This window comes from Montipora capricornis, chromosome 10 (genome assembly GCF_036669925.1).
Source record: "Montipora capricornis isolate CH-2021 chromosome 10, ASM3666992v2, whole genome shotgun sequence".
Taxonomy (NCBI): Eukaryota; Metazoa; Cnidaria; class Anthozoa; order Scleractinia; family Acroporidae; genus Montipora; species Montipora capricornis.
The window spans coordinates 44,088,764-44,103,763 of NC_090892.1; the positions used below are offsets into that span (position 1 = coordinate 44,088,764).

The following is a 15,000-nucleotide window of genomic DNA, read 5'->3' on the forward strand; positions in this document are numbered from 1 at the left end:
GTTCTGGCTTTTTTGAGAAAAAGACCCGTCAAGATACCGCTTGAAAGTTCTGTTAATAATATGTGAGGGAAATGAATTACGTTTCAAGGTGTCAGAAAGTTTATTAAGATCGTTTTGAAGGCCGGAGGAGGTGTTGTTGATTTTATAGATTCGGTCGATAAGAGTTCGGATAAGGCCAATTTTATAGCATGATGGAGTAAAACTAAAGAAATTAGTTAAGAGACCAGTGTAATTTTTTTTTAAAAAAACTGAAAAAACACAATCACGCGAAGAGTTGTCAACAAGTATGTCAAGAAAGGAGAGTTTACCATCATTCTCTTTCTCAAAAGTGAATTTGATGTTAGGGTGCGGTGAATTGATGTAATCAAAAAATGACGTAGCATCCTGTTCGTTGTGAAAGACACAGAGGGTGTCATCAACACAACACCTATAGAAGAGAGGGTGATTCGAATGGTTGAAATTATTTAGCCATGTTTCCTCGTGGAAACCAAGAAAAAGATTAGCTAGGATGGGTGCTAGTGGAGAGCCCATCGCTACCCCATCAACTTGATCATAAAATTTGCCATTAAAAAGAAAATGAGTCTCGGCTGTAGTGAATGAGAACAATTTCTTAAGGTCGGATTTTTTGATCGGAAATTGAGGGTCATGCTCAAGAATAAGGTCAACGGCAATATCAATAGTCTCATTTAATGGTTTCATTTCGTGGCTTTTTTTGTTGTTTTTGTTATTTTTTTCTGTGTCGGGAAAAGTCTTGCCTGTCACTCCCCTGCTAAGTGGTGTCTTTGTGCATAGAGTCTTCTGTGCGTATTTTGTTAGGTGTCAGGGGGCTGGGGTAATGCGTAGCTTGCTCTGCACAATTAACCTGTAATGGCGTCGAAAGTCATTGTAACGCGAATGGCGTTTTAGTACATCTTTAAAGAAAATATACCCATATGGAGCTCAAGAATGGAACGTCAAGACAGGTGGTGAAACATAAAGATCTGGAATCTTAAAACCGATGAGTAATGGACTTTGACAGCATGAATCTTTCGCTCATCGAGCCGAAATCAAAATGAGCTGTACTTCTAATATTTCGCCAAGGTGGTGTTACGTACAACACTGAAACCAAATGGAAATTTCTCTGGTAACTTTCGGGTTCAACGAAGACAGAGAAGAATCGAACACCACAAGTAGATCTGTGATCTCTGTTGTGTGTCTCACAGTGTTTACTGAAGTCGCATCTATTTAAAGTTTGCCTGTTTGTCTGGCAAGTAACATTCACTTTGTACTCAACTCTGCAAAGGTTAAACAACATTGGAAATGTGACAGTGAAAAATTATTTGAATGAAAGCTTGTTGTCTTATTTGTGCTTTATTATTTACGGTCAAGGTTCTTTTGAAAAGGGTTTGATGTGAACTGTCAGAAATTTATTTAATTGCATATGCTTTGTGATTGTGTGTTTCGCTTGCACGCACGCAACTGAAATAGGAAGGGTTTCTTGCCTCTTACAGCAAATATGTTGCTTGTTTCAATAAATGTTTCGGTGGAAAATATTTCTGTGAAATTTCTAGCTTTTGTAAATTTATCATGTTGTGTAATTTTCGAGCTTAGCAAATTTGCATACATGTGTTGAAATTTGATACGGGGAGAATTCTTGTGGTAATGCATGAGTCACAAAAATAAACAGGTCTGTTGGAAGTGTGCTTGAGTTTCAACAAAATGAACCCCAAAATCGGCAAAAGATTGTGACGCTGATGAATAATAAAGTAGCTGCTATAATTACCAAAACGATGGAATTACCTGGTGATAAATAACCTTGTCTTGGAGAGTAAATTTTTGATTTTCCAAAAACAATGGTCAACCTCTGAGTGATCTTTGTGTTGAATTCGCACATTTCTTGTCAAAATTTATAACAATTGAAAGAAAAACAAAAACCCGCTATCTTGGCATCATTTGACACAGATGCTTCACTGTTTCGCGAGTAAACATGCCGCGGTATCTTGATCATTGCGCCCACTGAATTCGATGTGCAATTTACTCCGTGCAGCCAAAAGTACAATTACAACAAAACAACCACAATCTCCCAAAATGTTTTTCGCTGATGGTAACTTTTTATATTCGTGGTTCAAAATTAATGTTCTTTTCATGTCGTAAATTTTGTTACCGATAGAAAAATATTTTATTCTCGATTGACCATCCTGAAACTTCCTTCTGCTCTTCTTAAAAACTGTGTATCCACATTTATTTACTTTTACATCAATATTTCTTTTGCATAAAGCAAGCTTACAAAATCTGTATCTTGCTTGGTTCGCATTTGATAGCATTACAATAGAATTTTCGGTCCTATGTTTCTGTTACTGAGTGGTATATTCCTTAGGTCGCCCATCCAGATACTAACCCCACTGCGGCGGTTAACCCCGGGGTTAACTTCAGCTTTAAACTTTTGTTTACAAAACTGTCAGGTGCTGTCAGTGCACGCTTACACTTGTGGTGGAAAGAAGTTGCTTGATCGACAATGTTTCTCGATTCCCTTTTATTTTCTTCAATCTCTCTGGGTTCAGTACTTTGCTAGTAACCACATGTCTTCTCAAGGGGCTATTTATCTAAGACTTCTACCATGGCGCTACAATGATAGACAATACCAAAACAATATCGTGTACTGTTAGACCTACATATTACGCAAACACAACTGTCAACATGTCATCCCAGAAGACAGTGTTTTTCACTTCCCATTTATTTTCTTCAATCTTTCTGGGTTCAGTACTTTGCTAGTAACCACATGTCTTCTCAGGCTATTTACCCAAGACTTCTACCATGGTACTACAATGATAGACAATATGAAAACAATATCGTGCACTGTTAGAGCTACATATTACGCAAGGACAACTTGAATCTCCTGGAAGACAACACACGGCTCAGTTGACATTATGGAATAAATCGCTGTGTTACTTCACTACCACGTGTAAGCAATGCGAGTCAACTTTTTTTAAAGAGGACAGGAATTTCTTCTTTCTGACAAATGATTAATTAATAGGCCGGTAGCCAGGTTTTTAACCTCAGAAAAGGATCTGTTTTGTCGTACGGACGTGTGAGGACCTGTGAGCCAAAGGGCCTCTGCTGGTATGACTTCTGGGTGACCCCTTAAATGGCCTTAATGACCCCCCAACTTGAAAAAAATTGCCTGGAACGTTGCACGTACCACAGGCAACCCAGTGTACCCTCACAGTGGGTCTACTCTTTTAAGGAGGCAGTGTGGGGCAGACGTTAGGACGTTTGCCTTGAGATCTGCAGTTCCCGGGTTCAAGACTCATTCTGACCAATGTTCAACTTCTCGGCTGCGCTTGTAAATAGCCAACTGCTTTGCCTCTGGCCAGTTGGGATTCTTATTAGTTGTTGCTTTTGTGTTCATTTTGGTCATTTCGTTGATTGAGTTTCATTAGCCCTGAAAAGCCCCTATGGGGAGCAGTCAATTAAGTATGTAACTTTTGTATGTAATATTAGGTCTATGTGGTTTTCCACTTCTGCAGAGTTGTTTGTCAAAATATGGGGCTCAGTATGAAGAAACCACATTTTTGTCCCTCGAAAGGGAAAGAATGTGGCGGTCAATGTCAAAGTTAAGTTAACATCTGGTACATACTTTTACCAGGAAAGCAATTACTTATTTAATAGACACTGTTGAGGCTATTCCTCAACAAATCGTTAATGTTAAGTCCGTTCCGCGGTTCTGGTTTTTTCCATGGAAATGACGTACATGTAGACCATAATACTTCAGTAATTTTGCTCTTCTAAATCGCACGTGGAGAAAACGCTCGTGAAAGAACGCTTAGTTGTGAATTGTGTTTGCTTATGCCGTCTTTCATCATATGGTGAGTTGCTGGATAGTCTCCGTTTCTAGTTCCGATTCGCTAGCTAATGTTTGTCATAATTCTTAGGTTTTTACGGCTTGTCAAAGGTAGTAATACAGATGAAAGGTCGACATCGCTGGTTGTCATAATGTCAAAGATTCACTACATTGTCATTAAACTCGTTGTGTTGTTGAAGGATGTCTGTGGTATCCTCGCCTAATTGCCGCTTCAAATGTCCGGCCCGGACATTAGTGTAAAAACCATATGTTTTATCGTCTCCTGCTGTGGAATTTGTGCTTATTTACGCTGTTTACGACCTCAACTGGAGAATCGCCGATTCATTAGAGGAAACCGCCGTCGTTCAAGATTTGTGTCATGTCGCAACGTGGAATTCTCTACGAAAGGTTAGAGTCACTGGATAGATCTCGTCGGGGACATTTGTCAACCATCACAAAGGTGTGTAATTTGTTAGACGAAAGTGTTAAGGATGTTGAAAACGTTGTTAAGGTACGAACACAACAAATACAACTTAATACCGCATGGGAGCAGTATTGTGCATGCTGTGATAAATATGATGATTTGCTTGACACTTCCTGTGAAAAATATCAGAGTGTTTTGAGTGACCGTGATACTCAACGCATAAGAGTACAAGATTACAACGCTAAGATTGAGCGATTTGTTATTGATGCTGCCGAATTTTACAATAATCAAGTGTCTGAAGAAATAATGGAGAAAGGGAAACATTCCCAGCCGGAATCTGTGAAATCCCAAAAAAGTTACGCCTCGAGATTAAGTGTGTCTAGTTCGAAAGCCCGTGAAGCTAAAGTCCAAGCTGCGAGGGCAGCATTGATGCAACAACAAGCTGAAGAAAGAAGTAGAAGGGTAGTTGAGCTCGAAGTGAAAAGAGTTCAGATGGAAATTAAACGAACGCAATTGGAACTTGAACATAGGCTTGAACTGACCAAATTAGAGGCCGCAAGAGAGGTTGTGGCTGCAAGAGATCTGGCAGAACAAGAAATGTCAGAACTGACCAATGAAAAGGATGGTATTAAGTGGTCTCCCAAAGTTGAAGAATTTCACCCAGAGGACAAACTCGTGGAACCTCTTGAAGTTCCAGTCGCTTCTTTGCCTTTAGTGATCTCTAGTAGCTTTACTCCTGCACCTGTGTCAGTTATGAACCCACCTCTCACGTCTACACCTGCAGTAGAAAACCCCGCAGCTACTACCTCCATGCATGCTACTGGAGGAATCTGTTTTAGTGATCCACTTGTGGTTCCAAAAATGCAGCTTAAGCCAACTGTTCATGAGAGTAATGTGCCCAAACCTGTCAAAGGTGATTGCCAAGGGGAATGCCAACCATTGACCTTTGTGACCTCAGTCACACCGTCTACGGTCACGCCATCTGCAGTCATGCCTAACATGTCTAGTGCAGCTGTCAATGAAAGCCTTACAGCTATTATGTCCTCAATGGAAAGGATAAGTGCTTCTCATGATCTCCCTCATGTGCGAGTCCAGAAGTTTGATGGATCGCCTCAACAATATCCTGCCTTTCGCCAGAGGTTCAAGCAACTGGTGGAGACAAAACCGCTTGATGATGCTGTCAAAATGACCCGTCTATTACAATTTCTAGAGGGACCTGCGCTTCTTGCAGTTCAGCGGTACGAGCCATTGCCAGGTGGTTTGGCAAAGGCCCTTAGGACGTTGGAGGACCGATTTGGTCAGCCATTTCAAGTAGTGAGAGCGTCTGTGAAATCTCTCACTAGAGGACCTGTTATACAACCTAATGACAAGGACAGCTTGCAGCAATACGCAGACATGGTTCAAGTTACTTATGATATCCTAGAGTCAATGGGATACTTCAATGAAATGAATGCAGGCAACCTTGAGAAAGTCATCATGCGACTTCCTAAGTGGATGCAAGCCAAATTTGCTGAACGTTTAAAGCGCCTAGAGGGTGAAGGTCATGCGATGCCTACCTTCAAGCATGTAGTGGACTTCCTCAGGGAGCGAGCCTTTATTTTGAACCATCCTTTCTTCAGTGCTGGAAGTCGTGAGAACGTGGTTTCTAAATTCAAGTCTAGGGGCAAGCCGCCTGTGACCCCTAAACCCGCCTTTTTTGTTAACATGACAGCCGCAAAGGGTGAGCCTTGTCCAATGTGTTGCCAGTCCCACCACCTGTACCAGTGTGAGGCATTTAAATCCAAATCTCCGAGGGAAAGAAATGACTTCGTCAGGCAGCACAAAATATGTTTTAACTGCATCAGTTCATCTCTACACAACTCAAGAAAATGCAAGTCAACAATCAGGTGTAAAGTGGAAGGCTGTGGACAGGCACATCACACGTTGTTACATTTTCATGAACCAAAGGAAGTAGTTGATTCGGGAACTGTGAGTCAAAATAATGAAGTCAACCAGGACTCGTTGGCTGACCAAGGTACATCATGCAATACTTCAGCACACTCAGTCAATCCAGTAGTCAATTCCTCCGAGGTGCTACTTCAAGTTATTCCAGTGAAGGTGTTAAGCAATTCTGGCCGTCAAATCACAACGTATGGTCTAATTGACTCAGGGTCTGACATAACCATGGTTGACCCTTCTCTTGTAAAGTTGCTAAATATTGAAGGAACACTAAGTAAACTTTCTCTCACGACAGTGAACAGTGCTGATGTTGAAGAAAGGGGTATGAAGGTTAACTTCAAAATTGCATCATTGGATAGCCAGAACGACCATGTGATTGCTGTCAACCCTGCATGGGCTGTAAAGGATCTTACTATTCCCCTGAAACATACAAGGTTGTCAAAATCTTTAGAGCAATGGCCACATTTACGGGAAGTGCGTTTCCCAGAGGTGGAAAGGAGGAAGATTTCCATCCTACTAGGTACTAACATTCAAGAAGTCTTCGTACCTCTTGATGTAAGAAAGGGAAACCGAAATGAACCGCTTGCCATCAAGTCTTGTCTTGGTTGGAGCATACTCGGTGGCTTCTCAAATCTACAGTCCCACAGCCAGGGACAGGTTAACCTCATCAGTAGTGAAGATGTTTCCCTGAACGACCAGCTCGAGGAATTCTGGAAGATTGAATCTTATGGCACTGCGAGGTCTGAAACCAAACCATTATCGGTAGAAGATCGAAGAGCCCTAAAACTTATTGACAACTCGATTAGCCTGCTGGATGGCCATTACCAGATGGGCCTTCTGTGGAGGGATGACAATCCTGTACTGCCTTACAACAGACCTCTAGCTGAAGCAAGATTACAGTACCTGAAAAGGCGCTTCCGTCGTGATCCAGAGCTGGAAGTTAAGTACAGAGATGTGATTCAAGACTGTGTGGATAAGGGGTATGCTAGAAAGCTGAACAAACAGGAAGTTGCCGCAGTCAGTAACATCACTTGGTACATTCCCCATCATCCGGTAACAAATCCCAACAAGCCAGGTAAAGTGAGGGTAGTGTTTGATGTGGCCGCAAGATTCAATGGCACATCTTTAAATGAACAGCTTTTGCAAGGACCTTGTCTTACCAATGACCTCACTGGTGTCTTAATTCGTTTCCGTGAAGAAGAAGTCGCCTTTTCCGCAGACATCGAGGGCATGTTCTACCAGACCAATGTGACGCCAAGTGACACTGATGCGCTGAGATTCTTGTGGTGGCCTGGTAGTATTGATGACACACCAGAAGACTATAAGATGCTGGTCCACATCTTTGGTGCAAAGTCCTCGCCCTGTTGCGCCAACAAAGCTTTAAGTATGACAGCACAAGACAATGAACGAAAATACTCGCCTGAAGTCATCAGAACAGTTCGTAGAAACTTCTATGTTGATGATGTGTTAAAGTCCGTTCCAAGTACAGAACAGGCTGTTCATCTGACATCGGACCTAACCAAGTTGCTGAAGGAAGGAGGCTTCCGTCTCACGAAGTTTGCGAGCAATAGCCGGGAAGTATTGCAATCTATCTCACCAGAGTTGAGAGCAAATCCATCGCTAGACTTGGATCTAGATCAGTTACCATTAGAGCGAGCATTGGGTGTGTTCTGGGATGCCCAGTCTGACACCTTCAAGTTTAAAGCTTCACAATCAGGAAAACCGCCTACTAAGCGAGGGGTGCTCTCCATAGTTAGTTCGCTGTTTGATCCGCTAGGATTCCTTTCGCCTTGTGTGTTCTCCGCTAAGATTCTGCTGCAGGAACTCTGGAGAGATAAACTCCCTTGGGATCGACAAATTCCGGAACCGTACCTCTCACAATGGCAACGTTGGCTAGAGGAGCTACCACGTGTCATCACCATTGGCATCCCAAGGTGTTACAAGGTTCAGTCACTTCGCAACTCATCAACTGTTCAGCTTCACAACTTCGCAGACGCGTCCAGACGCGGTTACGCAGCAGTTTCATATTTGCGTTTCGCCGATGAGAAAGGAGTGATTCATTGTTCCTTTGTTATGGGAAAGACTCGCAATGCGCCAATTAGGGAGTGGACTATCCCTCGCCTTGAACTTCAAGCCGCAGTATTAGCAGCTCGTCAGAGCAAGATAATATTAAGGGAACTTGATCTACCAGTGGGTCAAACCTTCTTTTGGTCCGACTCAATGACATCTTTGCAGTATATCAAAAACGTGACAAGGCGTTTTCAAACCTTCGTCGCTAACCGTGTTGCCGAAATTCATGAAACAAGTTCCCCAGGACAGTGGCATCATATTCCCGGTGTCATAAACCCCGCTGATGATGGGTCACGAGGTGTTAGTGCTCAGTATTTCCACGCTGGATGTCGCTGGTGGTTGGGTCCCAAGTTCCTTTGGGAACCTGAGCATACATGGCCCAATGTACCAGTAGAGGATCTCCAAGATGACGATGTGGAAGTACGGAAGTCATCGACTGTTATGCTTACCTCATATGCACCACAGTTTGACCTCTCGCTGCAACGCTATTCTTCGTGGTCCCGCCTACTGAGAGTTATGTCATGGGTCCTACGTTTTGTGAAGAGAGTTCGAAAGGAAACTCGTCAGTATCTCACGTCAAGTACACTCAAGTTGGAGGAATTGCAGCAAGCAGGTCGAGAAATCGTGCGGTTAGTTCAGCGCCAGCATTTCCTCGAGGAGTGCTTGTGTTTAAAGGAAGGCAGGCAAGTGAAACGTCACAGCAAGTTAGCCAATCTCAGTCCTATCTTAATTGATGATGTGATACGTGTTGGCGGTAGAATTCACCGGGCCCCAATTGCCTTTGAGGCCGCACACCCAATGATCCTTCCAAGGTCCCATCACGTTTCCGCGTTAATAGTCCGCTACTACCATCGTGTCCTGGGCCATGCAGGTCGTGAACATGTGCTATCCGTAATCCGTCAGCGCTTCTGGATCTTAAAGGGAAGAGTTCTCGTGCGTCAGATCCTAAGTAGTTGTTTGAGCTGCCGCAAACGTAACGCGCCTCCTCTCCAACAGGTTATGGCTGATCTTCCCAAAGAAAGGCTAATACCCTACCAGCCTCCGTTCACGTACACGGGTCTGGATTTTTTCGGACCGTTTTACGTTAAACGAAGCCGCAGTACAGTCAAAGTGTATGGCTGCATATTCGTATGCTTCAACAGCCGAGCAGTACACATTGAAGATGTCAGTTCGCTGGAAACAGACACGTTCATCCAAGCCTTGGTTCGATTCATCTCAGTTCGTGGTTGCCCAAAGGAGATATGGTCGGACAATGGCACAAATTTTACCGGTGCCAAGAAGGAACTTCGCCTGTCGGTTCAGGATTTGAACGAAGAACGCATTAAGAGTGAGTTACATTCTCGTGAAGTAGAATGGTACAGTTGCCCGCTGCCAAAGTGGCGTTTTCAACCTCCTGCTGCAAGCCATATGTCAGGAGTTTGGGAAAGGCTCATTAGGAGTGTCAGGAAAGCTATGAGGGCTGTTCTCGGTAGTCAGGGTGCGCTAGTTGGCTTGGAGACGCTGCGTACAGTGTTTGCAGAAGTTACATCAATCTTGAACAGTCGTCCTATTTGTCCTTCCAGTGACGATCCCAATGATTTAGAGCCGCTCACTCCAAACCATCTTCTTCTACAACGCCGAAACCTCTTCGTGCCTCCCGGAGTCTTCGCTAAAGAAGATCTGTACTCGCGCAAACAATGGAGACACGCCCAATTCATTGCTGATTGCTTCTGGTCTCGATGGATTCGAGAATATGTTCCAACATTGCAGCAGCGCCACAAGTGGCTACTGAGCAAACGGAACTTAGCAGTGAATGACCTGGTTCTTGTCGTGGACAACACCGTGCCGAGGTCCCGCTGGTTGTTACGTCGGTGACAAGGGTGTTTCCGGGTGAAGACCTGTGTGTGCGTACAGCAGAAGTGAAGACGAAGAGCTCGAGACTTGTTCGGCCTGTGACAAAGTTGTGCCTTCTCGAAGAAGCAACATGATTAACAGAGGGAAGATGTGAACGCTGTGAAATTGACATACCTGAACGCTGAACACTTAGGCTAAGTTTAAATTTCTTAGTTGTCGGGTTTGCTCAGCCCTACCCCCCGGGATGTTGAGGCTATTCCTCAACAAATCGTTAATGTTAAGTCCGTTCCGCGGTTCCGGTTTTTTCCATGGAAATGATGTAGATGTAGACCATAATACTTCAGTAATTTTGCTCTTCTAAATCGCACATGGAGAAAACGCTCGTGAAAGAACGCTTAGTTGTGAATTGTGTTTGCTTATGCCGTCTTTCATCATATGGTGAGTTGCTGGATAGTCTCCGTTTCTAGTTCCGATTCGCTAGCTAATGTTTGTCATAATTCTTAGGTTTTTACGGCTTGTCAAAGGTAGTAATACAGATGAAAGGTCGACATCGCTGGTTGTCATAATGTCAAAGATTCACTACATTGTCATTAAACTCGTTGTGTTGTTGAAGGATGTTTGTGGTATCCTCGCCTAATTGCCGCTTCAAATGTCCGGCCCGGACAGACACCCTGCCCCGCAGCATTATTGGATATAATGCAGGCAGCTGAGGCCAGAGGCCTGAGGTACCTGCATTTTATACAATAATGCTGCGACCTGATGTACATGTGAAAAATGCAACCAGAAAGGAGTTGTTGACTGTTTTTTTGTCAAGGTAGATGCAATTTGCATATTGCTCGACAAACACTGTTGTTTGGAACAATGGCAGAAAGCTGCTGGGAAAGCACTTCTGAGAAAGAATTGTTTCTTAAGCAGTCAACATTTACTCTTAAGTCGGATGAATATGATGCTAAGTACTTACTTTCAGTCCTTGTAATTCCTTTGGTTGTGTATAACCTAATGTTGTAATTGTTGTTCAGGAATGGGTCTGTTGACGTGTGAAGGGGATGGAAAATGCTCAGAGGATAATGTTGTTATTAGTGAAGGTATATGTTATTTAAACTTACTTCATTAAAGTATTAGAAGCGGATATGGACACAAATGTTCTTGATTTTGGTCAATTCTTTTTCTGGTGAGACAGATAGATAGTCATGTATTTGTCTAAATATTTTCAGTCCTGATTGTTTGTGAAACCAGGGGTATTGGTTGTTACTACGGAGTGGAAGATTTTGTGTGCCACTCTCACCTGACGAATGTCAGAGGTTTGAAAAAAGCTTGGTTTCTAATGCTAGTCGAAGGAAGTGGAATTGGGTGCTAACTAACTTGAAGAATGGCCAGACACGAGAAATGAAGCTGTGTTAAAGGTTGAGTACACTGGTAAGTCAGTGCTACGCAACAACGAGATGTGTGACGAGAATCTGGATTTTTTCTTGGCTCAATTTGTGGCTGAAGTGAGGAAGGAATATGGAGGAGAATACCCTGGCAAGACCATTTATGAGATGATATATAGTTTACAACATACATTTTGTAAGGGACCCCTATTTCTAATTGATAAGAAGGGTTGTGAATTTTGTAATAAAAGAGAGGGCGGCAGAAGGAATTAGGAGTATTACTAGTCAAGAAGAAGTTATAACTCCAGATCAAATAGAACATTTGTGGCAAAAGGGGTTTTTGGGAAGTCACACACCCGAATTAGTTAGAAATACTGTCTTTGTTTTAGGAAATTGCTTTGCATTGCAAGTAAGGCAAGAACATAGAAACCTAAGAATGAAGAATTCTCAGTTATCATTACATACCGATGAGTCTGGTGCAGGGTATTTGCAATATGTGGAAGATGTAAGTAAAAGTAATAATAAGGGCCTGGCTAATTTATGAATCAAGAATAAGGTCGTTACAGCATGTGAAAATGTTGAGAAACGAGAGCGCTGTCCTGTGAAGCTTTACAAGAAATACATTAGTCATATAACTTTGGACACATTATGTAATTAACTTTAATGTGGCTAAATATAAAAGCCAAGGCTAAGTTAGACTCGAACTAATGCAGTCAGCAGTTTCACCCTTTATGGTACGTGACCTGCGGGGTGGCCCTTCCGAGATTTGCAGGGCCTTTGTGTCATGTTGCCTTTCTCATGCATTGTTGCTTGTTTCTCCTTGTGGATCAATTGCTCTCTCTTAGCGAATCTCTGCAGATCCTGACACCAGAAATACGATGAACACCAGAAACACTCGTAATAGCCAGTTGGCAGCATACGATGCCTTGTCTCTTGTGCAGGAGTCTGAGGAAATTCCTCCACAATCTGTGTCAGCACCATTGGAAGCTACCGTGGCTTCAACAGCCCTGTCTTCTACATCTGTTGTTTTGCCCACGTCTCCTGCCTTTCTGGCCCCCATCGCCAACGCCATCCAGCAAGTGCTTTTAGCACAGCAAGTTGCAAGCCTCACTGCTTGGAGTGTACCCAACTTTGTCGTTTGCCAGCTTCATCGTTCGCCGCTTCTGGCACGGGCTTTGCATCCCCTGTACCGGCCACGGCGACTCCTGCTGCTTCATGTAGGTCAAATACTATACCCAAAATATCCTACTTTTGTTTTCTCCTATTCCATCGCTTGCTCGATCGGCTCTTCCCAGCAATCTCAATGCAGCCTTTCCCTCGAGCACCATTGGCCCCCCATTGTTTGCTCCGTTGCCAGTTTTACATCAACCATTTGTGGTGGGCCCTGGTTTTTCTCCTGTACCGGCAAAATTAGAAAAATTAGTTAGTCACATCGTGGATGGCAAATTTGTTGAACTCCACGAGTTGCTTCTCTCGAACATTGTTCCCTCAGAGCCAGAGTCTCGATTACTGTTTGACAGGCGCCTTGTGTTAACGTCCTGACCAAAGAAGCACATTGAAGAAATTGCCACTTGGTTGGAGGCCTTCTATATTTACTGCCTCATCCTTGTGTCGTACTTTCCTCACCATTGGAAAGATCTCCTGCAGTATCAACTCCTCATACTGCAAACATATCGCCAGTTTTCCAGTTGGGTCTGGTTACCTTGTGACTGAGCGTTTAGAGAGAATGCCGCGGCAACTAACCTGACCGATTGGTCCCAACTCAACAGCATGCTGTTTAGTTTCCACTCCGCTGGCTGGTCCGCTTGCTCTTCCCGCGACTTTTCGGATGGCCAAAACGAGCTCCACGGTGCTGCGTGGTTTCAAATCATCTGCAAATCCTGGAATCGGGGTCATTGCGTGGCCCCTTCAGCATCCTACCGTTTTCCTGTTTCACTTTTGTTAGTGACAATCCTTATATACATTTTTAGGCCTGCTCCTAAGGGATCTAGGAATAAGTGTTGCAATGGAAGCAGTTCTCGTGTTATTAAAATTGATTGTTCCTGTTGTTACCTTTTTCTGTTTATCAGCATACTCTGGGGCTTTTGGGAGGGCAATTCCAACCTTCTTGGGGCAGCTATTTTCTGGCACTTTTGTCTCCTTTTCTTTTTCAGACTCCCCCCAGTTTCTGCAGTCAACCCATTGCTGGCAGAGCAGTTGTTATTCCTAAATGAGGCCAGCCAGGGAAGTGGCACCTCATCGTGGACCTTTCCTCCTGGAGAGGGGGAGTGTCAACGATAGGATTGATCCAGACGAATTCACCCTTCATTACATTACATTCGATCAGGTGATCCTTGCAGTCTCCAAACTTGATGTGGAGGCAGCTTACTGCAATGTGCCTGTACACCCGTCCCATCATGTTCTTCTGGGGATGAAGTGGCCTGACCAATTCTATGTGGACATGGTTCTCCCTTTTGGCCTTCCATGAGCTCCTTTTGTCCATCGCAGACACAGTGGAGTGGATCCAAGTCAATTCCTACCAGTAAGGTAAAAAAAAAATGGTGCATTTATATAGTGCCCTTATCACAACGTCTCAAAGGCACTTTACAATGTTCAATTTACCCTCAGCGGATTGGAAGCATATACAGGCGCAAATTGCAGCCACTTCTAAGCAGTCCATGCATGCTGGTACTCAGATTCTACACCTCCTCCATTACCTGGATAACTTCATTACTGCAGGTCCCCCTCGGTCCCTTCAGTGCACACAGAACTTAGCTACTGCTATGGAAGGCTTCTGGCTCTTCCCAGCACTGCTGCCTTAGGCTGATATTGAAGTATCTTTCGATGCTGCAGGCTCATTCGGCTATGGCGCCTACATGAAGGGTTAATGGTTTGCTGGCTCTTGGGCGCCCTCACAGGAGTTGCACTCTATTGCCTACAAGGAGCTCTTCCGATAGTTCTTGTAGCTCATTTCTGGGGACACCTTTGGGTCAAGAAACATATCCTTTTCCGCTCTGACAACGATCAACGATACTGCAGTCGACATCTTGAATACCCGCACTTCTAGAGTGCCCTGCTTAATCCGGTTGCTGCGCAGTCTATCATTTTCTGCTGCTCGTTATAGCTTCTCCTTCTCTTCTTAACATGTACCTGGCGTTTACAATCTATTAGCTGATGCCTTATCTCGTTTTAATTGGCAGGGATTTCAGCGCTTGGCCTCAGACACTCAGCCGCTCCCCACTCTGGTACCCCCCCCGAACTGCTGGAACACTTGACCTGTCCACCTCAGAACAGCAGTGCTACTCCTTCCTGACCGAGGGACTTTCCCCTTCTACGTGTTGCTCATACGCATCAGCCCAAGCACAGTTTATTTCGTTCTGCCCTCAGCTTGGTAAGCTCCATTCCTCAGGCTCCCCCTGCCCAGCAGACGAATGGACTTTCTGCCTGTTTGCTACTTTCCTGGCTGCAAGAATTCAGCACTCCTCCATTAAGGTTTACCTCTCAGGGATTAGAGCACTCCACATTAAACAGGGGTTTCCAGACCCCCTTGCCAACTGCCTCCGCCT

At 44.0% G+C, this 15,000-nt stretch overlaps 1 protein-coding gene and 3 pseudogenes across 1 annotated transcript; all 4 read left to right on the top strand.

Annotated features, from left to right (window-relative positions):
- Positions 1 to 4,199: 4,199 nt before the first annotated feature.
- Positions 4,200 to 10,106, top strand: LOC138020887 (uncharacterized). Its single transcript, XM_068867789.1, has one exon. It carries the CDS (start codon positions 4,200 to 4,202, stop codon positions 10,104 to 10,106), a length of 5,907 nt encoding a protein of 1,968 aa, XP_068723890.1.
- Positions 10,107 to 11,623: 1,517 nt separating this feature from the next.
- On the top strand, positions 11,624 to 12,113 carry LOC138020889 (uncharacterized; annotated as a pseudogene).
- Positions 12,114 to 12,333: 220 nt separating this feature from the next.
- On the top strand, positions 12,334 to 13,735 carry LOC138020890 (uncharacterized; annotated as a pseudogene).
- A 183-nt stretch (positions 13,736 to 13,918) lies between these two features.
- The window catches only part of LOC138020891 (uncharacterized), a 2,288-nt pseudogene continuing 1,206 nt past the window's right edge, over positions 13,919 to 15,000 (top strand).